Source organism: Thamnophis sirtalis, unplaced genomic scaffold (genome assembly GCF_051295495.1).
Source record: "Thamnophis sirtalis isolate CommonGarterSnake01/CBP01778 unplaced genomic scaffold, rThaSir2_p1.2 scaffold_1, whole genome shotgun sequence".
NCBI classification, from domain to species: Eukaryota; Metazoa; Chordata; class Lepidosauria; order Squamata; family Natricidae; genus Thamnophis; species Thamnophis sirtalis.
In genome coordinates, this window is record NW_028261381.1 from 96,778,718 (window position 1) to 96,804,453 (window position 25,736).

The window sequence follows — 25,736 nt, forward strand, 5'->3', positions numbered from 1 at the left end:
TAGCTTTTTTTTAACCAATAAATTCAAATGTATGGAAACAAAAAAATATTACAAAATTATCTTATACACATCTTCTCTAAAGTCCCACTGTGTTCAATGTTACCTACTCCTGGGTGAGCATATTATTGCAGCCTTAGCCTCTATTTTGTATAATATTGTAAGGCATCAACTTACCAGTCTGTCCCTATCCACTTGAAGACTCTTCACATTATGTTTAAGTGAACTAATCTCACTGTTGCAGTCATACGGTATAGAAACTGGGTTTGTGCCCTGTTTAGCTTCATGAGCTACTCTCAGTTTGGAAAGTTCCTGCAAATGTCTATCTCGATCATCCTGAAGGCTGGCCATAGCCTTAGAAAAGGCATTCATCTGTTGAACATAAGTCTCACACTCAGAGGAAAGTCTACTAATTTCAAGATTTTGTGTTTTCAATCTCTTGCACAGGTTTTCAATTTCATCAGTCAGCTGATGAAGGGTGAAGTTGCCTTCAGTTTTTAACAGCGTCTGACTTAAAAAGGCATATTTTTCTATCACACCAAGAATATTTGATTTAAAATCTTTGAGTTCAGCTTCATATTTATCAACTTGATTTTTTTCATATGCAAGTTCAGAATTAGATTTGCTTTGAAAAACCTTGAAATCGTCCATTAATCTTTCTCTATCACGCTGCAGAGCTGTCATAGTTTTTCCAAAAGATTCAAGTTCAGATCTTAGCTCTTTATTCTGCAGTTGGATTTCTAACAACCTTTGTGGTAATCCAATGGCTTCATTGTCCAGTAATCTAGCATCACTGTTTCTATCTATTTTCTCTTTTACAACCAATTCCTGGAGTGCAGGTAATCGCTCTAAATTTTCTTCAGGCCCAGAATCAATATGAGGTTCTTTTTTCTGCTCAAGCCTATTTCCTTCCAAATGCATTTTATTTATGGAAGCAATCAGAATCTCCAAGTCACACACTTTTGATGTTAATTTTCCATTTTCCATTTTTAGAGATTCAATTATCTCCTCCTGTACTTTCATGGATTGTTGGAGTTCTTTCATTTTTTTCAGAAGTTCAAATTTTTCCTGGTGAAGACTCTTAATGTAGTCTAATTTTTCTGTAAGTAATTCTTTCAATTGGTTATCTTTTAGTGACAACACTTGATTCAGATCTTCCCTGTACTTTAAGAGTTGTGCAGTGAGCATTGCGTTTTCAGAATGAAGATCATCAATCTGATTCAAGAGCTTCCTTATTTCTTGTTTCAATGTCCTAGTCTCATTAGCATTGTCAGTTATTAACCTTTCTTTCTCAGATAAAGCATCTCTGTATTCACACTCTAGATATTTGTGCTTAGAAAGAAGGGAATCTCTGTCATTCTGAAGTGATGACATTGCCTTCTTTAAAGTATCTATTTCACTGGCAATCTCAGCCCTGTCTTGAGATGCTTTCTTCTGTACATTTTTAAATATATATTGCATCTTTTTACAAGTTTCATCCGACTGCTCTTTGGCTATCTGTAGACATTTTATCTGCTGCTCATATTCCGAAATTTGCTGTGGGTGCAGTGTTTGTATCTGTGTGAGATAGCCAGAAGTGTCAGTGTCTTTTGATGAAATGAGAACAGAAATTTCCGTGTCTTTCTTATTCAACATTTTCTTCATTTGATCAGAAATGGCCAACTGCTTTTCTAACTCAGCTCTGATTTCACGTTTTTCTAACAGAAGCTGTTGTGTTTCCTGTTCTTTTCTTGTCAAATTTTTCTTCAGTGCTTCCATCTCTTTTTCAACAGTGTTGTTTTTTATAAGGTGGTTAAGGGATCTGTTTTCTTTAATTAATGCATGCAAAGCATCTTCTTTTGATGCCAGAGCAGTTGTCAACATATGCAGTTTATTCCACAAAGTGATATTCTCTGCCTTTATTTGAGAAAGCTCATTAAAATTGTGTGAATCCACGGAAGCCTGCATTACACTCTTGGTTTCTTCTGACAGTTCTGATTCTTGAATTTGAGACATTTTTACTTCTGTTTCTTCTTGTAAGGATGTTATTAATCTATCACTGGTCCCTGCTTGCTGTTTATTCTCAATGACTCTGTTCATGTCTCTTGGAAGAGAGTAGGAAAAAGCTGCCAATCTCGCTAGGTCATCATTCAACTCATTTTGAAGATTCTTATTCTGAGAGTCCCTAATGTCAGCTTCTCTCTGCATATGATGTTCACCAAGGATTTTCTCTTTCTCTTGCTGAAGAATATGGAATTTTTCTTCCAAGTTTGACCATTCCTCTGGGCAAGTTGTTTTTAGCTGCTGAAGGCCATGTTCATATTGTCTTTTCTGAACTAATATCTGATTCTCTTTCTTCTTAAGCTCTTTTTTACTGTTTAGGTTTTCAATGGCTAGTTTCTCAATTTCAGCCTTAGCTTCATCCAACAAGGTCTTCTGTGAAGAGAATTTTTCAGCTAGACTCTGCAACTCTTCGTTTGATTTAGTAAGTTTTTCTTCTACGTTGCTTAAATCTTTCTCTGTTTTTTCATTTCTTGTTTGTGACCATTTCAGTGACTTTTCCAAATCTAAAATTATTAGCTGGTATTTAATAGAATCCGTTTGCAATTGGTTAATTTCTTGTTGTTTTTCCTTCAACAGCTCTTGTAATTCCTTTGTTTTGTTCTTTGTCCCATTAGTGTCCCTCTGCGCAGATTTTATTTTTTCTTCAAATATTCTGATAACTTGCTGCTGCTCTTCTTTTTCTCTAATTGTACTAGATTTCTCTGATTCTATATCTTCTAATTGCTGTGTGAGTAAATTTATTTGTAATTCCTTTGAATTCAATCTGTCTGTCATTTGATCCAGTTTTTTAATGTGATTGAGCAACTCGGTCTCCAAATATTCTTTTTCATTTTTTACTTTATAAGATATTTCTTGAACATTTTCTAATTCTTCTTGTAACAGAGATTTGTCATCTTCTAATATTTTAATTTTTTCACCCAGGCTTACTATTTCTTGATTAAAGCTTTTAGAATAATTTTCTAACTTAAATAAATTGTCTGTATCTTGGTCATCTTTTAATCTTTCTGATATAATTTTGTTTTCTTGTTTTAAAATATGCATACTTTCCTTTTTTTTCCCTAAGATCTCTTCAGTTAACAAATGAATATATTTTGATAAGGAGTCTCTTTCACTCATCTCAGACGATACATCAAATATCCTCAATCCCAATTGGATTTGGAGATTTTTCAGAGCAGATTTTATTAGATTAAAATCCTCCCAAAGAGATACGTTTTCTTCCTGATTTTTTTCTAGATCTAGTTTTAATGTCTCACAGACTACTTTTAAATGTTCGTTTTCTTCTATTAGCTTATTGTTTTGAAGAGCAGATTCATCAATCATTTTTTTATGTTCTTCCAAACTTAATTCATGCTTAGAAGCCTGCTCTTCGGCTTTAGTATATAGTTCAGTCATTTCCTTGCTTTTTGATTCAACCAGTTGTTCTAGCTGATCTTTCACAATGGCATTTTCATCCCTTGCTTCTTGAAGCAACTTTTGAAGTTCTTGTTTATCAGACTCTTTCAAACTTATTTTATGAAGAGCTTCCTGTTTTTCTTTTCTAGTCACATCAATAACCTGCCTCATTTCTGCTATTTTACTACTAACATTTTCATAGGCCTGAAGTAATGATTCATACTCTTCCTTTAATTCATTATGTTTAGCTTTCCAACCTGTCAATTCAACTGTCTGAGAATCCTTTAAGGAATTTAATTGAAAAGAAAAGGCTTCTTTCTCCTGGGCTATAGTTTCCATTGTTGACTTCAAACTTTCACACGCAGCAGTTAAATTTTCATTTTCATTTAATAAACTAGCATTTTCTGTTGCAAGAACCTCCTTTTTACACAAAATTTCATTGAAATCTTGTTGGTCTCTGCTCAACTCAGACACTAGAAGTTCAAGGGCATCAGTCTTATTAACTAGTTCCTTGTTTTCCGACATGAGTGCCTCAATTTGGTCTTTCAGAACTTTGTTTTCTTTCCGAGCTTCCTTCCGTGATATTAAAGCGGCTTGGAGCTTTCTTTGGAGATGGTCCCTAATTTTTTCTTCACACTTCTGTTGCTGGAGTTGACAGTTCTCTACATTTACATTTTGTCCCATGGCTATTTCTAAAGGCGGATGATCTTGACTGTTTAGTCTTTCTGATGTCATTCCTGTTGTGCGAGTAAAATCTAGTGAATCTTTTTCTACATAAGAAACATCCACCAATGGATTAGGGATGTCTGTATTCTGAACACTATTTTGCTGCACATGATCAAAATGCAACCATGCAGTTTCAGAATTCTTGCTGCTTTTTTCATGTGCCATATTTTCATTTACATTAGAAACCGGTAAACCCTTTTCACGAAGCACGTTTAATTCTATCAATAGTTTTTGATTTTCTTCAAGGACATCTCTTAACTCCGCTTTCATGCTGAATAATTGTTCATTTGATTTTTCTGTGTTGCTTGTGAACTCCTCTATTTTTTGTCTCAAATCTTCAAACACTAATTTAAAATGTTTTGCTTCTTCTTGATTTTTCAATAAATTTTGTTGTACTTCGCAAATTTCTTTCATTGTTTCCTTTCCATGGTCAATTTTGCCTGTGAAATCATTAAGATAATCACTTAATTTTTTTATTTCTTTATTCTTTTCTGAAATTTGTATGTTGGCTTGTTGAACAGCAAGCTTCAACTTTTCAATTTGTTCCAGATCATTTCCATCACCTATTTTATGGGAAACAGCTGTTTCATTTATTTTTTCAATAATAACGCTAACATCTGTCAATTCATCTTTGTAAGTTTCCAATTGTTGTCGAAGATCTCCTCTCTGATTCACCATACTGTCATTGTCTTGCTTATACTGTTGTTCCAACTGTTCAACACTGAACTTCAGTTTCATAATTTCATGTTCCTTCCTATCAAGTTCATGTGACTTCTGTCTTAATTCTTTCTCAAATGTTTCTTTTTCTTTCATAAGACTGTGATAGTTCTCGTCCTCTTTTATTGCCACCTTGCTTAAGCTTTCTGGTTTTTCTACCATAACAGGACTTTTCTTCTCCATCTCTTCTGATTCAAGTGTTTTTTGTTTAGCACTTTCACCATCATGTAGAGTTGTAGCATTTTCTAAATCTTCATACACAGAGTGTAATGGTGACATAGTAGATTCAAATCCTTCACACTTTCTTTGATTAATTATCTGGAGGGCTTTATAGTCTTCCTTTATGCACACAAAGCTTTTTGTTAGTTCATCAAAATTTGCTAGTAATTTGGCATACTCCTCTTTTTGTTTCTGAATTGTTTTAGTACTTTCTTTACGGGCTGCAAGTAGTACCTGCATTTTCTTATGTAAAAGTTCCTTCTCTTTCTCCAGCTGATTAATTTCACTAGGGAAAAGTTCTTCGGTGTTTACACCAGCTTCTGATCTGTTCATTTCCTTGCATGTTTCTTCTCTCTTTAATGCTTCAATTTTGAGATTTTCTATGGTTAAGAAAAGCTGAGAGTATTTCTCAGCATAAGTTTTCTCTTTTTCAGATAGCAAAGACTGCATTTCTACAAGCAAAGAATCTTTCTCATTTAGACATATTAAATTTTGATCAGAAATGCTTTTTTGTTCAGCAATGGCTTCCTTCAATCTTATAACCTCCTTCTGTAGCATCTCCAAAGAAGTTGTTTTAGAAGATAACATTTTGTTCATATCATCTATTCTGGTATCTTTTTCTAATACCTGTTCGTTCAAATCATTAAGTTGAAAATCAAGATTTTTAGACTGCTGTGTCAATTCATCAATTTGCTCCAATAAATGCTGTGTTTTATTATATTCTCTTTCTGAATATTCCTGGTCACTCTTTTCAAATTTCTTAATTTTCTGAGTTAAATCCTTCCTTATTATCAAAGCTGCCTGAAGCTTCTTTTTCAGAGTTTCCTTTTCCTGACTTAATTTTTCAAAAGCAGCATTTATCTGTTCTTTCTCATTCAACAAATCTTTAATTGTAGCTTCTTTGTTGGTCAACACAATTTGATTGAGTTCAAGATTTTTCTTGTATTCTTCTATCTGCTGCAATAATACACTTGCTTCTTCTGCCATACTATTCTGCATGCCTTGCAGTTGTTGCAATTTGAGAGATAGTTCATTTTTTTCTTCTGAAAATGTAACCATTTCCTTTGACATGGTTTCCATTAACTGAGTAACCGAGCAATCTTTTTCTTTTAATTGCTGGCCTAGAGTAGCAATTAAATCTTTCTGCTGAGTAGTTTCTGAACTTAAGTTTTCTATCATCTGATTTTTGCATTCAAGGTCTTCTAAAAGTTTTTCAACTTTTTCACATTTGTTGTTTAGGGTTTTACAATTGTCTTGAAGTTCTTCTTCTAGTTTTTCTATCTTTCCCTGGAAAAAAATGTTCTGCTTCTTCATTTCTGTTAACGCAAACTCATTTTCTTCACGAACAGACAGTTCCTTACCTAAAGCTTCTTCAGCAGTACTTAATCTATTTGATAAGAGTTCAATCTCAGATTGCTGAGCATCTCTTATATTTTGAAATTCATTCTTCTGTTCAATCATGTTTTCTTCCCAGAGAGATTGCATGTTTTTCAACTGATCATTCAAGTGACTTATTTCTTTCTCTTTCTCTAAAAATGTCTGCTGCAATTCTATTGCTTCAGCTTCTTTACTACAAATATTCTGTATTAGAATAAAGATTTTTTCTAACACAGCCTTAGTTTCAGTTGGTTGCTGACCAGCTTCATTATCATTGTTACTGAAGTGCCTACTGCTTAATAATGAAAATAGGCATTTGAATAACTGTTTGTTAATAATCTCGTGTTCTTCCTGCAAAGACTGAATTTCAGTATCTTTTGATTTCATATTATCTTTCAAGCTGCTTACTTCCTCAAGACTAATCTTGATTTGCTGAGTTGCCCTATCAAGTTCTACCACCCGTCTATTTTCTAACCCAAGGAGATTTTGTTCTAACTTTTCAATTTTCAGTTTTAATTCAGAGAGCTCTTGATTCTTTACACTAACCTGCATCAGTAACTGTTCTCTCTCTTTTTCCAATTGCGTAGAGATGGCATGTAAGTGTATTTGTGACTCATTCTGACTGATTTCTATTTTTTTGTGAAGTTCCTCTACTTCGCTTGATTTCTGCTGTAATTGGTTCTGGCATTTAACCAGTTCTTTATTTTCTTCACTCAACTTAATAAAGTTGTCTTGTAAAATAGCTTTATCGTTTGTTAAAGAATCTACCTGTTGTTGCAGTTTTTCTATGGAAAGTATATAATTATGACATTCTTGAGTGGTTTTAGAACTTATGATGTTAAGTTCAGAATTTAAGTATTCAATATGCTTTATCTGCTCAGTGTGCTTCTCCTGTACAACTTGTAGATCCATTTCTCTCTGTTCACATTTTTGCTTCCACTGGTCACCTTGTTCCAATGCTTTCCGGTGTTCTAATTTTGCAGATTCCAATTCAATTGACAAAGAATTAATTTTCTTATGGCTAGTTGCAATGCTTTCACCTTTTTCTTCCAAAAGTTTCTTTAGTGACACAGCACTTTTTTCTAGTTCTTCTCTAAGGAGTTCTACCTCATTATTAAGAGCCTGAACATTACTCTCTGCTAGTTGCACATCAACATCTTTCTCCTTTAAAGAATTATGCAAACTGTCAATAAGTTGTTCTTTTTCACTCAAAACAGCACTGAGTTCACTTCTTTGCTCACACTGAGCAGCAAATTTGTCCTGCAAAGATAAGAAAGCATTATCTTTTTCTTGGCCTTCGTATTGTAATTTTTGAATTTGTTGTGTTAGTTTATTAATTTGATCATGAAGTTGTGAAATTAATTGATTTTTTTCTTCATTTATTTTTAATTCTTCTCTTACTTGTTTCACAAGATTAGCATTATCCAAAGCAGAGCCCTGTTTCTCTGACAGTATCTGACTAATGTCATTTATTAATTTCTCCTGAACAAGCACTTCCTTTTTGAGACTCAAGTTTAACTCTTCAACATTAGTAGCTTGCTTCTTCAGAGTCTCATATTCATTCTTTTTCTCCTGAAGTTCAGCATTCAAGGTATTATTAAGCGAAGAAATATTATTTATCAACAGTTCCTTTTCAAGAATACTTGCTTTTAACTGTGCTGCTTCGCTCATAAATGATTCTATAGTTTTCTGCTGCACACAGGAAGTTTCAGTGTTATGTGCTTGTAAATTAACATATTCCTCCTCCTTTTGTTTTAAAAGTGTATCCTTTTCTGTAATTAGTTTATTGAATTCTTCTATTTTTTCTGTCATATTATTCAGCTGACAATGGAGGTCAGAAATTATTTTCATATTCTCAGACAGTTGAAATCTAAGTAACTCAGACTCTTCAGATTTATCTTTAAACAATTTTAAGTCCTGAGCTTGTTTCTGCAAATTTTCATTCTTTTCTTGTATTTCAAGCTTAAATTTGTCACTTTCACAATCTAAAGTCTGGACTTTATTCTGCAAATTTGAAATTGTCTGCAAATACTGTTTTTCTTCCAAATCTTTATTTTCTTTTATCTGCTGAATCAAAGCTTCTCTCTGGGAAAGGAGAGATTCTTTAGCATAAAAATTACTTTTTAATGTTTCTATTTCAGTTAGTAAACTATCAATATAATCTACAAAGGCTAAAATATTATAATCATTCTGTTCATTTAAAAGAGCTATTCCTCCACATTTTTTAACTAATGCCGAATGAATTGTTTCAATATTTCTTTTGAATTTTTCATTTTCTAATTTCAATATATGAGCTTCATGCTTCATGGATACTGTTTCACTCTGATGTTTTAATAACTGATGCTGAAGAGTTTCACATTCACCTGACTTAGTACTACATAAGGCAAAAGCATTCTCCTTTTCACATTTCAAAATATCTACTTCTTTGGCTAATAATGCTAATTTATCACTCAATGCTGCATATTCTTCAGTTTTTTTAACAATTTGCCTGTGAAGTTCTTGCAGCTCTAGCCCCTGAGATAATAAAGCAGCATTTTTTTCTTCAACCTGATGTGATAATTGCTGACCAATACCTTGAAGCTTTTCTAATTCTCTCTCCAGTGCTACCATATCAGCTTGCTTTTCTTTTATTTGTTTTAATAAATTTTCGTACTGTCTATCTTTCTCTTCTAGAGATTTTGATTTTTCATTAAGATCCATTTCTAAGTCTTGAACATGTTTTTGCAATGACAGTATTTTTTCTTCCTCACAACTAAGCTTTTGGACCATTTTACTATATTCTGATTCTCCCTTCCTTAACATTTCTTCTTTTTCCAATTCTCTGTCTTTAGCAACCTTCAAGTGAGTATTCAATGATAGTATTTCTTGATGCAATTGTTTTGTCAACTCGTTTTTTTCTGAGAGCTGTTCATCCAACATTTCACACTTCTTCTCTTTCTCCGTAATCAAATCTTCTTTTTCTTTCACAAAAATGGAGAGTTCTTTAACTTTATTTCTTAATTTTTTTCTATCCTGATTAATCTCTGAAATCAATTGTTCATGTTCCTTGTCACTACCAGTTATTTTACTTTCCATTTTTTCTATACACTGAGCACCCTTCAACAATTCACATTCTTTTACATCCAATAATTTGGACAAACTCTCATTCTCATTGATCAGCTGTTGCTTTTCTTTCTCCATAACATGCTTCTCATTTCTAAGATCTTCAGTCACTTTAATCTGACTTGCTAAATCTTTTTCTTTCTGTTCAACTGCAAGTACTAATTGCTTACTACTCAGGATGTTAGCTTGTTTTTCCATTTCTAGCTTATTTATTATTTCATGTTTCGCTTGTAGTTCATCTTTTATTTTTTTCCACTCCATTGCTTTGTTATCCAGTTCACCAAGAAATTTCAGTTTTTCTTCCTCATTTTGCTGTTCTATAACTTTAAGTTTGTCTTTTAATGAAATTATGACTTCTGTTTTTTCTTGTACTGACTTCTTAGCAATTTCTAGATGTTCAGTATGTTCAGCAAGCTGTCTGGATACAGTTGACAATTCTTCATCTTTTTTAGCACTTTCCACTGTTAGTTGATTATATAATTCTTTTACCGATTTCAATTCATTTACAAAACTTTGTTCTTTGTTTTCTTTCTCTTGCAACAAATTGTTTAATTTCTCCTTTGCAGAGATATGTTCATCAAGCTGGATTCTAAGTTGCTCTATTTCCTCTTTACATTTTATCTCTGTTTCTTGCACTTTTTCAGTTGATTTACTTATTTGTTCTTTAAGCAATTTAATTTGTGACTCACACTCCAAAAGCTTATTACTGTATGCTATATCACGATTCTTCATTTCAGAATGGAGTTCTTTAATTGATTTACTTGCTTCTTTTACTTGCTTAGTAAGATCCAGATTTTCTTTGGTTTTAGCTTCATTTTCAACTTTTACTATTGCCAGCTCTGATTCTATTGTTCTTAACTTCTCATTAAGTTCTGAAAATTTTATGCTTGCATCTTTCATATCAGTTGTTTGTACATCTTTCAACAATTGGACTTCCTTTTCCGCCTTGGACAGTGTTCTTTCCATCTCCCGTATTTCATCTTCTTTGCATCTGATTTGTTCAGAATACTCAGACATATTCAAAGAAAGATCAGAAATTTCTTTGTCTTTTTCAATCAACATTTCCCTGAGGTTGTCAATTTCTCTTTCCCGTCTCTGCAGATCTTGAATAAGTTGAGATCTTTCTTCTAAATGACTTGTGTTCAGTCTGTCAAGTTCTTCGTTTGTCTGTTCCAGGTCCTGCTGTATCAACTGCATGTCTGCATCTTGTTTTGCAGTCTGGAAACAAAAATGATAAATTTAAGTATTTACTTCATTGTTGGCCAAGACATGTAGTGTAACCCAACCAATATAAGAGTAACACCTTTTCCCTTGAGTCTCTTCTCTTTCTGATCGCAATGTAGTTTTACAATTATTTCAGGCAACTAAAAATACAGAATAACAAGTTGGAAGGGACCTTGGAGGTCTTCTAGTTCAACCCCCTGCTCAAGCCAGAAACTCTATACCAGATATGTCAAACTCAAGGCTTGTGGGCCACATCCAGCCTGCAAGTTTGAGTATTTTGAGTATTTGAAAATTTATTTATAGGCCGCCCTTTTCCCTGGGGGGACTCAGGGCGGCTTACAACTCATGGGGAGGGGGATACTAACAATAACACATAAGAGCAATACATAATTAAAAATAGAACACAACATTCATACCATTCGGGTGGGGGTGAGTTACATTCTTTAACCCCAAGCCTGACGGGATAGCCAGATTTTAAGGGCTGTGCGGAAGGTCTGGAGGGTGGTGAGGGTACGAATCTCCACGGGGAGATCGTTCCAAAGGGTCGGAGCTACTACCGAGAAGGCTCTCCTCCGCGTAGTTGCCAGTCGACACTGACTGTTGTTTAGATCTGGTCCAGATCTGCAAGGGATTGGCTCCCATCACCTCAGCCCACCCCAGCCAGCAACCAAAGGAGAAAACAAATCCAAGCACATGAATGTTCTTGGCTAGCAGCAGTTTGGAGAGGCAAGGAGCTTGTGGAGCACCAAACTATCCCATATTGAGTTAGCTGGTACAACTTGTTTCATCCCGAGTCAGCCATCCTGAGTGAGCTGCACCCAGTGAGTGGTATGAGCTGGCCATACTCACCCAGCCCCACCCACCTAGTCATGGTGACCCAGTTACTGGCCTTTTGAGGGCAACCATAATGCTGATGCGGCCCTCAATGAAATTGATTTTGACACCTCTGCTCTATACCATTCCAGACAACTGGAATGATTCAATCTCTTCTTAAAATCCTCCATTGATAGAGTACCCACAACCTCTGGAGGAAAGCCATTCCACTGATTAATTGTTCTCACTCTCAAGAAATGTGTCCTTAATTCCTGGTTGGATCTTTCTTGATAAGCTTCCAAACCTGGATGCAGTATTTCAAGTGTGGTCTTATCAAGGTGTTATAAAGTGATAATAACACTTCACATAATCTTTTCCCTCTGTTGATACAGCCTAAGACTGCATTGGCTTTTTTGGCAGCTGAATCACATTGCTGGCTCATGTTTAGCATGAGACAGGGAGTTAAGAAAAATACAGTTAAAATTTCCTGGATTAAGGAAGTAATCATGATTCCTTCATCAACTGTATCTTTAGTTATATAGATATAGTTGTATAGAATGTGAAGGATGTAGGTTTTTATTTTATGTATAACGTACACTGAAGATAGCATTTAATTTCATTGTACAAGGTGCAACGACAATAAACTAACTAAACTAGCTAACTAACTAGTTAAGAGCCAAGGTGGCGCAGTGGTTAGGGTGCAGTACTGCAGGCCACTTCAGCTGACTGTTATCTGCAGTTCAGCGGTTCAAATCTCACCGGCTCAAGGTTGACTCAGCCTTCCATCCTTCCGAGGTGAGTGAAATGAGGACCCAGACTGTGGGGGCGATATGCTGACTCTGTAAACCGCTTAGAGAGGGCTGAAAGCCCTATGAAGCGGTATATAAGTCTAACTGCTATTGCTATTGCTATTGCTAAGAAATGGTTTTTAACATGTATATATAGACTTGAATATACATAAACAATATTTTTACATAAAGGACAATGCTTTAGTTTTTTACCTTTTCTTTAAAGACAGACACTTTCTCTGTTAATTCATTGATAACAATTTTCTGTTCTGAACATTCTACTCCGTAAGAACTGCATTTCTTCAAAACATCTTCCAGCTAAGTTCAAAAAAATATAGTTTTTAATTTGATATAATTAATTATAATTAAACCAAATAAATTATTTCATTATTAGCAATGTACGGTGCATGTAATTTAATAATGATAATTAATATATAATAATCTTGCAAAACATACTTTTCTTTAAAAGAAGCAAAATACAACTACAACTAAATAATAATTGACATTAAAAAGAAGTAAAATGATTAAATTTTCCCGAGCTAATATATTTACAGAAAGCTACAATTAAATCATTATAAAGTTAAAATAAATACTCTTCATTTCGGCTACAAGCAAATGAACGTCTGTTTTAACTATCTACTGTTCATAGCTATTACTCTATTGTATGACAATGAAAGTACAGTCACGTACTGATGGTAATTGGGACTGGGAGTTCTGCCGCTAAGCAACGTGGTCACAAAGGGCATCATCATATGACTGCATAAACTTACAACAGCAATCCCAATTGATGTTAAGTGAATCTTGCACAGCCGCAACATCCCATGGTAACATGATCACCATTTGTGACCTTCTACCGATATCCCCCATTAACTCTACTTGTCAGAAGCTAGTAGTGAAGATTGCAAATGGTGATTATCTCACTGCACGGATGCTGCAACAGTTACAATTATGTGGCCTGGTAAGAAGTCCCTCTCATTCAACGTTATTATAACTCCAAATTATCACTGAACAAGAAATCTTTAAACAAAGACTACTCACTTTGACATGCAGGTGATTTTAAAGATTTCTTGGGGCTTGGAGAAGTGTACGATCTATCTGGCTCAGTCCAACTTACCTTCTGTTCATTTTGCAAAAGTCTTTCGCTTAATTCTTTATTCAGAAGTTCTTTTTCCTGAAGTGATTTTCTTATATCTTCTATTTGTTCCAATCTTTCCACTGCACTTGAAAGCTTTTGCTCCTTCTCTGCCAGCAAAGTTTCAAATAGACTATTTCTTTCATTTAATCTGTCACAAAATAATTTTAGTTCTAGCTTTACCAATAATTTACTGTATTACCAATAATACAGCAAGCATTATTTATACACACATATATCAAACAGAGCGCGCAACACCTAATGTAATGTAGAATAGAACCTTCTTTTATACTTTTTTCCTAGGTCAGTTTTCAATTCTGATCTCATAACCATGTAAAACAGATTTGAGGAAAGGACAGACTAATTCTAGATGCCTTTAGGGGGATGACAATGTCCAAATGATGAGGTGGTAGGGGATGAGATTACCAGTAGAGATCATGCTTTCTGACTATTTATAGAAGACTCAAGCATTTCTAAATATCAGAAACCAATATCTATAGCAATAACCTGAGATAAGAGAGTTTGTTTTTTTTAATCATTATATGCAGATAGAAAATTTTTAAAAGTCTAATAGGTAGACAGCAATCAAATTGTGCAATGTTTTATTTTACCCTTTAAGTTGCTCATTCAAGTTAGAAAGAACAAGTTGGTGCTTTTCTGTATCACGTGTTTGCTGGTTGCGAAGCTGTGCAAGTTGGGACCGCAAACGATCATTTTCATTCTGCAAAAAAATGATCTGCATGACTATCAATTGCACTGAATTTAAGACCATAATTCATTTTAAATTACACAAGTTAAAATTATGTAATTATAGCTAATGAACTACTTCCAAAGAAATACTTATATTACTTTAGTATATTCAAAATTTCTTTTGCAAGGGTTCGCCAAGTAATTTTACTATGAGACTATCAAACTGAAGAGACCCTGATGAGTTCATATAAAACACACCATGCTCGTGTATGCAGTGAAGGAGCGGCTTGCTTCAAGTTATGAATCATAAAAATCAAACCTTATTTTAAAAAGTTCTAAAATTTATATTATACTCATAAGGCTTTATCTTTAAATATTGTTACTTCAGAATACATTTCTTTTACTTGCACTGATTTTTATATGTGTTTTTCAAAAATTAAGCAAGGAAATAATTATGGAATTAAAACCAAAGCAAGCTCCACTGACATACAGAACTGGGTATGCTATCCAATTGGTTAGTCTACCCAACTTCACAGCACTACTACACAAAGTTAAACTGCACACAAACATCAGCAATAAACAGAAAAAGGATCACATAAATCCAAAATCCATAAAAAAGTGGATAATTAGACAACATATAAAATATCACTTCTAAAATAAGATGTAACTTAACAATGGGCATGACACACCTGTACAGCCCTCAATAGCTGCCCTTCTTCCTCTACATCAAATGTCACCTGTATTGAAATGTTTTGTTACAATCCAAATATGCATTGATGTTTCTTTGAGAAATCTGTCTTGTATTACACATGCGCACTTAGTAAGTTAACAGAATTATTAGAAACACACACAATATTCTATCTGTTCACATGAAGCTTAGAAAGGCAAGTATGCTTCACAGATGTTTTATGCAAATTAAATAGACAATCAACAAATATTTCAGATTTAGTTTTACAGATCCTATCATCACAAAGATTATTTTTATTATAAAAGTACTGCTTCTTCATTTCTCTGCATCTATTCCATATATATATATATTTGTGGGTTTTTTTTTATTTGTGCTGATAAATAAATAAATAAAAATAAAAAAACCCACAAATATAACAAAGGCAACAGTAAAAATATTGGGTTTCTGTCGTGATGGACTCTTGTGATGAGCCGATTGACTGATGATGGAAGCGGTTAGCTTCCTCCCATAATTGGGGCTTACCAGGGGTTGTGACACTATATATATATTTGTTTGGGGGATATATATGTATGTGGATATATATATATATCCACATACATATATATCCCCCAAACTTTGTACAAGCTGTAATTATATAACATTACAGCCCAACCAGTGTCTAGGACGACTTTATTTGAATGACATGAAATCTGTGCACTTATAAAAATTAGCCAATGAAGAACAAAGAATAAAAGATAGAAAATCTAATATAACTAATTATTTCTAATTTGCAATTGAAGATCTAAAAACAAGTTTGAGTTTGCATATTCTTTTTTTCAGATGGAATGCTGTTGTTTTTATTGCAAATAAATCTACGTCCATCCTTATATATCGTGTGACTATTTCCTTGTCTATACTGAAGTTTGTATTTGATGCCATTTAAAATATTTCACTAGTCTTTATTCAGAGGAGTCTGAGGTAGTACACCTCAGCATACCTGAAGCAAAATATAAGTAAAGCTATTTAGTAATAGATAATATTAATACATCAATATTACATAATAAAAACAGAATATGACAATTAAAATAAAACAATAAACAAAGGAAGTTGTTTTTTCTCTCAGATGCCAAGTGAATAAGGAAAGTCTACCCTGTGCCAAAAAGATGGAAGTATGTACAGTTATGAATTCTAGAACTGAAGTACTGTTGGGGAAAACAGGCTCTCACTGAAAGTAGAATATGTTTTTGCTAAAGAGAGTATTTGGAAATGACTCCATTACTCAAGACTTGCTCATTTTCACCCAACCCAAATCAATGCATATTAAATGGTATGCATGTCTATCTGATAGATAGCCCTTGGGTTAGATCTGCAATTAGAACCAATTTTCTGTCGCTAAGTGATGCAATGGTAAAGTACATTATGTGACTCCTCTGCTTAGTGATGGCACTCCCAATAGTCCCTTTGTCATTGTATCTCTAGGACTGTGTGGATCATTAAGTGTGGACTTCATATTACTGTGATATGGGAAGATGAAGGAGTAGCAGGCAAGCAGGCCAGCAGGTAAAACTGGGAGTGAGAACTGTGATGGGAAAGTATCACAAGCAGGAGCTGTGGGCAGATATGGTGTGTGAATGGGTGGGTGCTGCAATGAAAAAGTGAGAGCAGGAGTGACTTGTGGGCCTTTGTCGGCTTTCCCACTGACTGTCATAAATGGTGATTACATCACCAGGGGACACTACAATAGCTGCAACTTACATGACCAGGGGGACTTACATTACCAGTCCCCCTCAGTCAGCGCTGTTATAACTTTGAAATGATCATTGAACAAGTGATCATAATCCAAGGCCTACCTGAACAAAGCCTATTAAAAAAGGTCAGCCACAAATATTTTATCTGCTTGTAGCTCATATACACATTTATGGTAATGAGGATATGTATTACTTACCTAAGAAAAAGCTTGCAGGGAATGGAATTAAATTATTATCCTGTCTCCATCTTACCTTTTTGCATCGTGTTCAAGCAAGCAAATTTATTTCAGTCCAGTTCATTTTTAGCACAGAATTCAGGTTAGGGAAAACTGATTAAAAGCAGTGAAACTATGGTAGAATGTGGCACCTGAATTCTAACACATACCTGCAGGGCTTCCATTCTACCTTGGAGCTGCAATTTGTCTTCCAGGTTTCCACATCTTTCCTCCAAAAAGAGAATCTGTTCTTGCAAATTATTTCTTTCCAATTCTAACTCTTCCACCACAGTCCGTAAACCTTTGTAATTCAAACAATATTTCCTTATTATTGTTGTTGCCCAAATACACAAACTATTCAATTAAACTATCATGCATATTTAATGGGAGAATAATGCCTTTCTGTAAGTACTTATATTAAAATCATTTTAAAGGTCTTTTTCATGATTAATCTCTGAAGCCTTCTTAAATTAGAAAAGCTTCAATGAATTAATGTAACTGATGAAGTGCTGCACTCTCAATTTTATTGTTCAATATTTCACACAAAGTTTGCTAATAAGAACTATTTTAAGTTTTACTTATTGTTATGTCTATTACATTATAAAACAGTTTTAAAAAACATTTGAAGAGTAAAAGACATTCTCTTCAGAATTTGTAGTTTTAGCACTATAAAGGAAAATTTATTAGGTGAAATGTGTTAGCAATTAACTGAACTTTAGGGGAGCCAGACAAAACAAATAAGATGCTTCATTTCAATAACTTAAATCACAGTTTATAAAATAATGTATCTGCATGCAACTGCAGCCTTTTCTATCTAAAATGGGACATCTATCACTGGAACTGAAAACAGTAACTTGTGAAGGCACTATACAACTAGATTTTTTTTAAAAAATAAATCCTTCTTACCATGAATGACAATAATCTTTACTCACAAAGGTGTATCCATGTTTCAACCAACCACTGAACTCTAGTTCTGAACCAAAACTAGACAGTTCATCCAGCACGCACATGCTTCAAAATGAAACAAAAAGGCAAACCAAAAAAAAATTCAACATAGATACAAACACAACATAATATGGTTTGTTGGTTGAATTTGAAAAAGAAAAAGACGGACAGACATCGTGCATGCTTTAATAAACTGTCTAGTGTTTGCCACACCTGTACTAGGAGAAGTGTACTCTGGCCACCAACCTCCCATATTCTCTCCTTCAGTTGAATCAGTGCTATCCAAAGTGATGTTCAAGTCTTCGTAGCATTGTTTTCCATCAAAGCCGTAATCTTCCTAAATGCAAGAAAAATATACACACACTAAAATTAACATGCATAAAACCCCACATCTTACTATATAATACCCACTTCAAATGAAATCTTCCATAAATTAATATGGCAATCATGCATTTCAAAAGCACTGAAATTAAATTAATTTCCTTCAGTGTCTCACTGCACATGTTAATGCAACACATATACCCCCAGAGTGCATCCACTAAAAAAATGTAGTACCCATTAAGATATCAATATATTGTCAACTTACCTGGAGTTTCCTGCTGGACTGAGTAGTCTTCTTTCTCTCCAATGGCATCCTGCCAATCCCCTGGCCTGTGGCCAATTCCTCCTCCAGCTCCTGTTGCCCTGAGACTATGGCTGGATCAGAGCAGCCAGGAAAGAACCAGTCATCCTCAATCAGTTTTGTGCCACAGGAAAGCAATCACATTATCAGACCAAAAAAAAAAAGCAAACTATCTACATTCAAAGGGATTACTGACACAGAGAGATTTATGAAGTTACAGATGCACTCTAGAACTTCATTCTCCTTGTGATTTCCCCCACTACAGAACACCAATACATATTCGGCTTTTCATTATTTCCAAAGAAGCCACAGAGGGTATTGATCTCATGGGCATCATTTTTAGATTTAAAAAAAAATGTATATGAATACTGGCAAAAAGAGCAGCTACTTTCATATTCAAGTTAAATTTAAATTAAGTCTGCCATACAGACAGGTCTGCGACTAAAAAGCTGTTTGGTTATTTTCATCTAATTTCCATGTATTTTGGTGTGCTGAAAACAAATAAAATATTGAAAAAACTCCTAGACATCATGATTTGCCACATCATGCAAAATTGTCTTCAAATTTATCATTTTTTTTTAATTTTTGGTATTTTTTTTTATACTATGGGTTTTAAACCAAATTTAAAGTCCAAATTACTATTAATTAATTCATATAAATGCATATGAAATGCCAAAAAAATCTTAAGGTGTTTGTCCGAGTTATGTAAAAAAAATATAGCACTGTAAATCTGATGGTCAGCAAAATATACATAAATTAAGCAAGTTTTAAGTCTGTGCTTCTAATGGTAGAAGGGATTAATCTTTCCTGAAGAATCCAGTGGGAGGGAGACACAGGGCAGATAGCAGCATCTCGGGTCAGTGCAGGGGGCAATGCCAGCACTGTGACATCTCGTGTACAGACACAGAGCTGCTCTCTCCTGCATGCCACACTTGTGCACAAATCATCATCAGGTTCTTGGTTCTAGGCTGTTCACACTTTTTCATCGCAATTCATCTTAGCTCGTCATTCTTCAACCGTTATGTTATGGCTCCGTGAAAGTGTATTAATTTGCCAGGCAGTTTCTGTTTCATCTGTGATGAATATACAGTGTTGAAGCAACAGCAGAATATTACAGACTTTGTGAAAAAAGTATACTTTGCATACTTTGGTCTAAAAATTGGAGATCAAGATAAAGTTTGGGTGTCTCATAAAGTGTGCAAACGGTGTGTTGAGGACCTCCGAAACTGGTTCAAGGGTAAGAAAAAATCTTTCCATTATGGGATTCCTATGGTATGGCGAGAGCAAAAGAACCATAGTGATGACTGTTACTTTTGTTCATGCGATGTGAAAGAGTTTAATTCCAAATGGAAACATTCTATTTCATACCCCAATCTTCACTCAGCAATTCGGCCCATCCCCCATAGAGCAGATGTACCAGTACCCAAGCCCCCTGCTATCTTGGAAGAGATACCTAGCTCCGATGAAGGTGAAGTCATACCTGAACCAGATGATGAATCAAGTTCTGACTTTGAAGATGATACAAGACCAAAATTGTTTTCTCAGGAAGAGAGGAATGATTTGGTAAGAAACTTGACTCTTCCCAAAGATGCCACTGAGTTACTTGGATCAAGGCTGAAAAGCAGGAATTTATTGTTGCCAGGAATGTCATTTTTATGGTTCAGACATTGTGAAAAGGAGTTCGTTTCTTAATTCGCCCAGGAAGACAAGTTGGTTTATTGCATCGATGTCGAAGGTCTAATGGGTCAATTTAAAATCCAATATGATTCAGAGCAATGGCGTCTTTTTATAGATTCTTCAAAAAGAAGTCTCAAAGCAGTTTTATTCCACAACGATTTTTATGTTTCCATACCTGTAGGTCATTCCGTACACTTGAAGGAAACCTACGGGAATTTGGAATTGGTTCTTCGTAAACTTAAATATGAACACCATGGTTGGCAAGTGTGTGGGGACTTGAAGGTCTTGTGCATGCTGCTCGGGCAACAAGCTGGGTATACCAAATACCCTTGTTTTCTGTGTCTATGGGTCAGTTGAGACCGACAAAATCACTGGACCAAGAAGAGTTGGCAGCCGAAGGTGCTAACAGTTGGTGAAAAAAATGTCCTCTGAGAAACTTTGGTACCTTCCCATAAAGTTCTTCTACCACCTCTCCACATAAAATTGGGATGGATGAAGCAATTCGTAAAATCACTTCCAAGAAATGGAGAATGCTTCAAATACTTGATCACCAAGTTTCCATGCCCATCGGAGGCAAAATTGAAGAATGGTGTGTTCGTCAGACCAGACATTAGAAGGCTTATAGTTGATCAAGAATTTGTCAATACCATGACGGATCCTCAAAAAGAAGGGTGGATTTCATTTAAAGAAGTCGTACAGAAATGTTTAGGTAATAACAAAGATCCTCACTACAAAAAGATCGTTGGAAGAATGCTGAAAGCATTTCGAGCTTTAGGTTGTCTGATGAGTTTGAAAATGCATTTCCTCCAGTCCCACCTTGACTACTTTCCTGAAAATTTGGGAGCTGTGAGTGAGGAACAAGGTGAACGATTCCACCAAGACATTAAAGAGATGGAAAGGAGATACCAGGGAAAATGTAGCATTACAATGGTGGCAGACTACTGTTGAATGCTTCAGAGAGACATTCCAGATGCTACTCACATACTCATATTGCCTTATTTAACATAGTTACCTAAATTGTCAGGAAACGTGATATCCTATGACAAAATGGAGGTCATTTTTTGATTCAGCGCACCAAAAAACATAAAGATTGCATTCAATGTAATCTTTGTATTACGTGGAATAACCAAAATAGCTCTTGAAAATTTTTTTTTGCAGACCTGTGATGTATGTGACAAATGTGTAATCACATTTCACAAAACTAAACAAGTTGTGCTTAGTTTTTTACTACCAAAAAGAGCTCTTGTTTCAAGTAATATGAGGAAGTCACAAGACTGTATCATACACTGCAAACTGGCATTAAGCCATAACATTGAGTGTTAAAATAATAATTTGTCAAGAACACACAATAATTTCTAAATACAGTAACTTAAACAATTGCATTCCTTGTCAAAAAGTAATTCTTTAAGCACATTCCCATCTGTTTTGTGTGATTAGCAAAGAACAAACATTTGAAATTTTAATATAAAGCAGACAAAGATCAGCAAGAATTAAGATAAAGTTGGCTCCATACTTTGCTCAAAGTATGACTCAATTTTTCTAAAAATGAACAACTGCTATCATTTTAAATAATAAAAATATGTAACAGAGACAAAAATTCAAGTTTATAGACTTCATAAATATCACGAAGTCTGGAAATTTGAGAGTCAGTGATTCTTTTATAATGTAATAAAAGATTCTGCATTTCTTCACATATTATTTTATGGATAAAAATCCAACACTACAAAAGAGGAAGTGCTATGCATGGCAGCCCTTTCTTATCCCTCCTCACTTCTGCAATCCCAAAGACTTTTCTAATCTACTGAAGAAAAGTCACTTGTTCTCTAGAAAATATTTTAAAAGTGGACCAGTGGCTGTAGGAAAGAAAGGGAACTATACCTTCCCTATTCTGTTGATGGAAGCAACAGCAGGCACCTATCCTAAAAAATTCCAGGTGAGGAAATGAACCTGATATTTTTCTATTTCTACAAATAGAATACACAAGAGCTTGGGGATCTATGCTATGTATAGTACTTAAACAATATAATTTGTTCCAAACAAATCCTAGAAAAGGGCTCATAAAAATGATTATGTCCATGGAAATTCATGATACCAAATCATACTGAAAGCATCTGGACAAAAATTATGGGAGGAAGGGAATGACACTATTGAGGAAATGGAAGTGTAAGTTGAAGAAATTAGAATGGTTGCATAAAGAGCTCTCCGATAGTTCAGGAAGCCTAAAGTTCAGAATGAACTGAAAAAGAAGATACCTGGGTTGGGAGAGTGGATCAAAATAAGTAAGGAGTTGGGTAAGAAAATACCTAGCTGCTTTGAATTAATTCAAGTCTGTGGAACTGCATGGGTTATATCTTAGGATGCTTAAATAAGAGTGGCAGATGTGATCCCGGAATCACTGATTGTAATCTTAGAGATCTCCAGGAAATGCCAGAGAGAGAGATCCAAAATAAGGAGGAATTTCCCAACCATGAAAATTGTGAGGCAATAAAGCAGCTTATGCAGGTCTTTCATTGCTGGAGGTTTGCAAGGGAGACTGGACAGCCATTTTTCTGGGATAGTATAAGGATTCTTGCCCTTGGCTTGGATCAAGACCCTACCATTCTATAATTCTACGATAAAATCAGGCACACCAATAAAACAAAACAAAAAATAGGAAAAATAATATTTTTTTTAGAATGTAATAGGTAATACTCAGTTTTGTAGCCACAGAAATTTAAAGGTAAGTCAATTCATATAGTAATATTTTCTCTCTTTATTGCTGTAGCCCTTCCTCTCCCAGGGCATAACAACATGATGAAAGTTTTATTTTTTTATATATCCCAATGTATGTAAACAAGTGCTTAAATCACATAATTGTGGCCACTATCTTGATTTTTTAATACTACCGAAGGTTATGGAGTAGGCAGCAACACATATAATTTCAAAGAGACTGAAGTATTTTAACTGAACTCTTATGATCACTGATATGTCAGTCAACTGTGCATTAATATCATGCTAATATGTATGCTAATGCATAATGCTATGGCTGTATCCACTGATATATACTACTCTGGTTCCATCTGGCGGAGTAGACTGAATCACATAGATTCTCCTGGGAGGTTTTCCAATAATATAAACAAAGGTTTCAGAATGTATATAGCAAGATGGAGAATTAGCTAAAATAATCTTACATCTGTTTATATAATCATCCAGTTTACAAATACTCTTACCATACGCAACTTTGGATCCAATCCTATAACAACATAGCATTTGCTTACTTCAGTGATTCTGTACCAACAAACACTTCATGTAATATCTAATAATTAGAATAGAAGAGCTATAGAGAAATTGAGTGGGATTACTACCTAAATTGTAGAACTTAGAAACAATGTACTTTTCCAATTTATGAATATTTTCATCTTTCCAATTTTCAGAGGGAAAATGTATTTAAATGAGTTATAGATAAAAAGCTGAACATCATAATTCACATCTAATGGTGCCATGCTGTTACAAACTTTGGATAAGATAAATATTAAGGACTACAGTACAAAATCAAAAATAAATTGGAGATTCAACATAGTTTAAAAATTTGAATATGGTTTAGAAGAGCTTAATGACATTCTTTGATATTAAACTATGATTTATTATAAATTATGGCTTCTCAGTTAAATATGGAGCCAACCATTAGTACAAAAAAATGAGATGGTTATGTTAACATAAATGAAGCATAGGTATTACAAAGGGAAAGAAAGCATGTTAACGAAACAGCTTTTGTAACTTATGCTAATTAAAAAAAATAGCACCACAAACAGCTGGTATAGCACACTATTGAAAATTTTCCGCAAAATACACCACAGAGGAAAACTACCAACAGTACGTTATAGGCTGTTGTGGCTGCAGAATCCTGCATGCACAAAACTGATGGGAAACTATGTTCTCAGTGGCTGACCAAATCGCAGTGGAGGTTAGGAGTGGAGGGGAAAGGGACACCAAGCACTCATCGGGTTTAACCACATTGGGATGACGGTGGGGAACAAAACAGAAAAGTCATGCTTAACCCAATAGAAAATGCAAAATTAACTACAAGCCAAACACATAGGAAGATAAATAACTCATCATATTAATGCAATATAAACAGAAATTTAAAATGTTGTCTTTCATCTGCCTTTAAACTGTTATGGCCAAAGATCTGGCATACAAGCACATTTTGTCTAGCACATTGAATATATGGCATGTAATTTGCTACCCTATGAAATATTGTATCCATTTGAGGATTTATTTTTATCTATGTCCTTCGACTATTGGCAGAATGCAGAGATTTCAATAATGGGAAAGAAAACAAGTATGGGATTTATTTATTTATTTAATGGGATTTAGGGACTGTACAACACTTCAGGTTTGATTCTATAGAGGTTTATAGCGGGTAGTCAAGCAAACATTGTATTTATCTGTTGCTCTTTATAGTAGCTGGTGTTTCATGATTGCCCTTCACAGACTTTAAAGAGATGCAGACAAATGTCATATTTATATATAACATTTGGTATAAAAGAGTGATGACTATGCATTCTGAAGCATTTTTGGAAATTAAAACCAAAGTATTCCACAGCTCTGTTAAGACGTAGAAAAAGTGTTCAACATGTGGGTAATAAGCATTTTGTTTACATTAATACTGTGGAGTGTCTTTAAATATTAATTAACATTTTAAAAACTAACCTAGAGCAAAGTAACATGCCATGTTGTTCAACTAATATAAAACTTTTGATAATAATTTTAATAAAAATATGCAAACAAGGCAAAAGTCCTACAGAATTAAATTCTGTAAATTCTGAGGACCTATGATTGATATCTTAAACAATTTTAATATTTAATCCATGTATGCGAATTGCAAATCACATTAAAAAGAAGTTTTAAAGAAAATTTCTTTTTGTGTTCCTAGCACCACAAGAACATAGTATTCGATTAAAACTATAGTTATTTTAGTGTTTATTATACTTTGTCTGCACAATGCACAAGTGAGATGCAAAGGACTTATGGGCTCAGCTGTTCCAAAAAGTCACTACAAAAATTATTAGTACTTAAACCTTTTCAATTTGTGCACTATTTAGGAATATATATATATACTATATTGCCAAAAGTATTCACTCACAACTGAGTCTATGTGGATGGGTGAGCAAATACTTTTGGCAATATAGTGTATTGTATATTGGTGCAGGTAAACCAAATAGTTTTGTTCTCTGTACCGTATTTTCACGACCAAAAGCCGCACTGGATTATAAGCCGCAGTATCAATTAACGTTAATTTTTCAAACTTTTTCCACATATAAAGCGCACCGGGTTATAAGCTGCACGTTTCCCGACGCTTCTGGACATCTGTTGCAGTCGCGAGGAGCGGAGGAGAGCGCAAAGGTTCTTGGCGCTCCAGGAAGCCCCGAAAGCAGCTGGGAGAGGCGTGCGGTTTGGTTTCTCCTCCCTGGATGTCGCAGTAGCAGCCCCAAACTCACCGATCTCAGTGTTTTTCGCATCGGGGTGTGCTGCAAGAGCATGCCCCGATGCGAAAAACACAGAGATCGGTGCGCTTGGGGCTGCTGCTGTGATGTCCAGGGAGGAGAAACCAAACCGCGCGCCTCTCCCAGCTGCTTTCGGGGCTTCCTGGAGCGCCAAGA

General features: G+C 34.7%; 1 protein-coding gene across 3 annotated transcripts in view; it reads right to left on the reverse strand.

Annotated features, from left to right (window-relative positions):
• Positions 1-25,736, reverse strand: part of LOC106540201 (uncharacterized) — a 53,736-nt gene that overhangs the window by 10,235 nt on the left and 17,765 nt on the right. For 2 of the 3 annotated variants that reach the window (XM_014055587.2, XM_087719488.1), the window contains exons 15-21: positions 18,382-18,491; positions 18,009-18,132; positions 17,021-17,151; positions 14,142-14,251; positions 13,513-13,681; positions 12,612-12,716; positions 175-10,791 (exon numbers count right to left, since the gene is read on the reverse strand). In XM_014055587.2, coding sequence (XP_013911062.2) covers positions 175-10,791; positions 12,612-12,716; positions 13,513-13,681; positions 14,142-14,251; positions 17,021-17,151; positions 18,009-18,132; positions 18,382-18,491 — 11,366 coding nt within the window. Of the gene's footprint in view, positions 1-174; positions 10,792-12,611; positions 12,717-13,512; positions 13,682-14,141; positions 14,252-14,909; positions 14,958-17,020; positions 17,152-18,008; positions 18,133-18,381; positions 18,492-25,736 lie in introns of all 3 variants that reach the window. The other variant, XM_087719495.1, reaches the window with a different exon arrangement.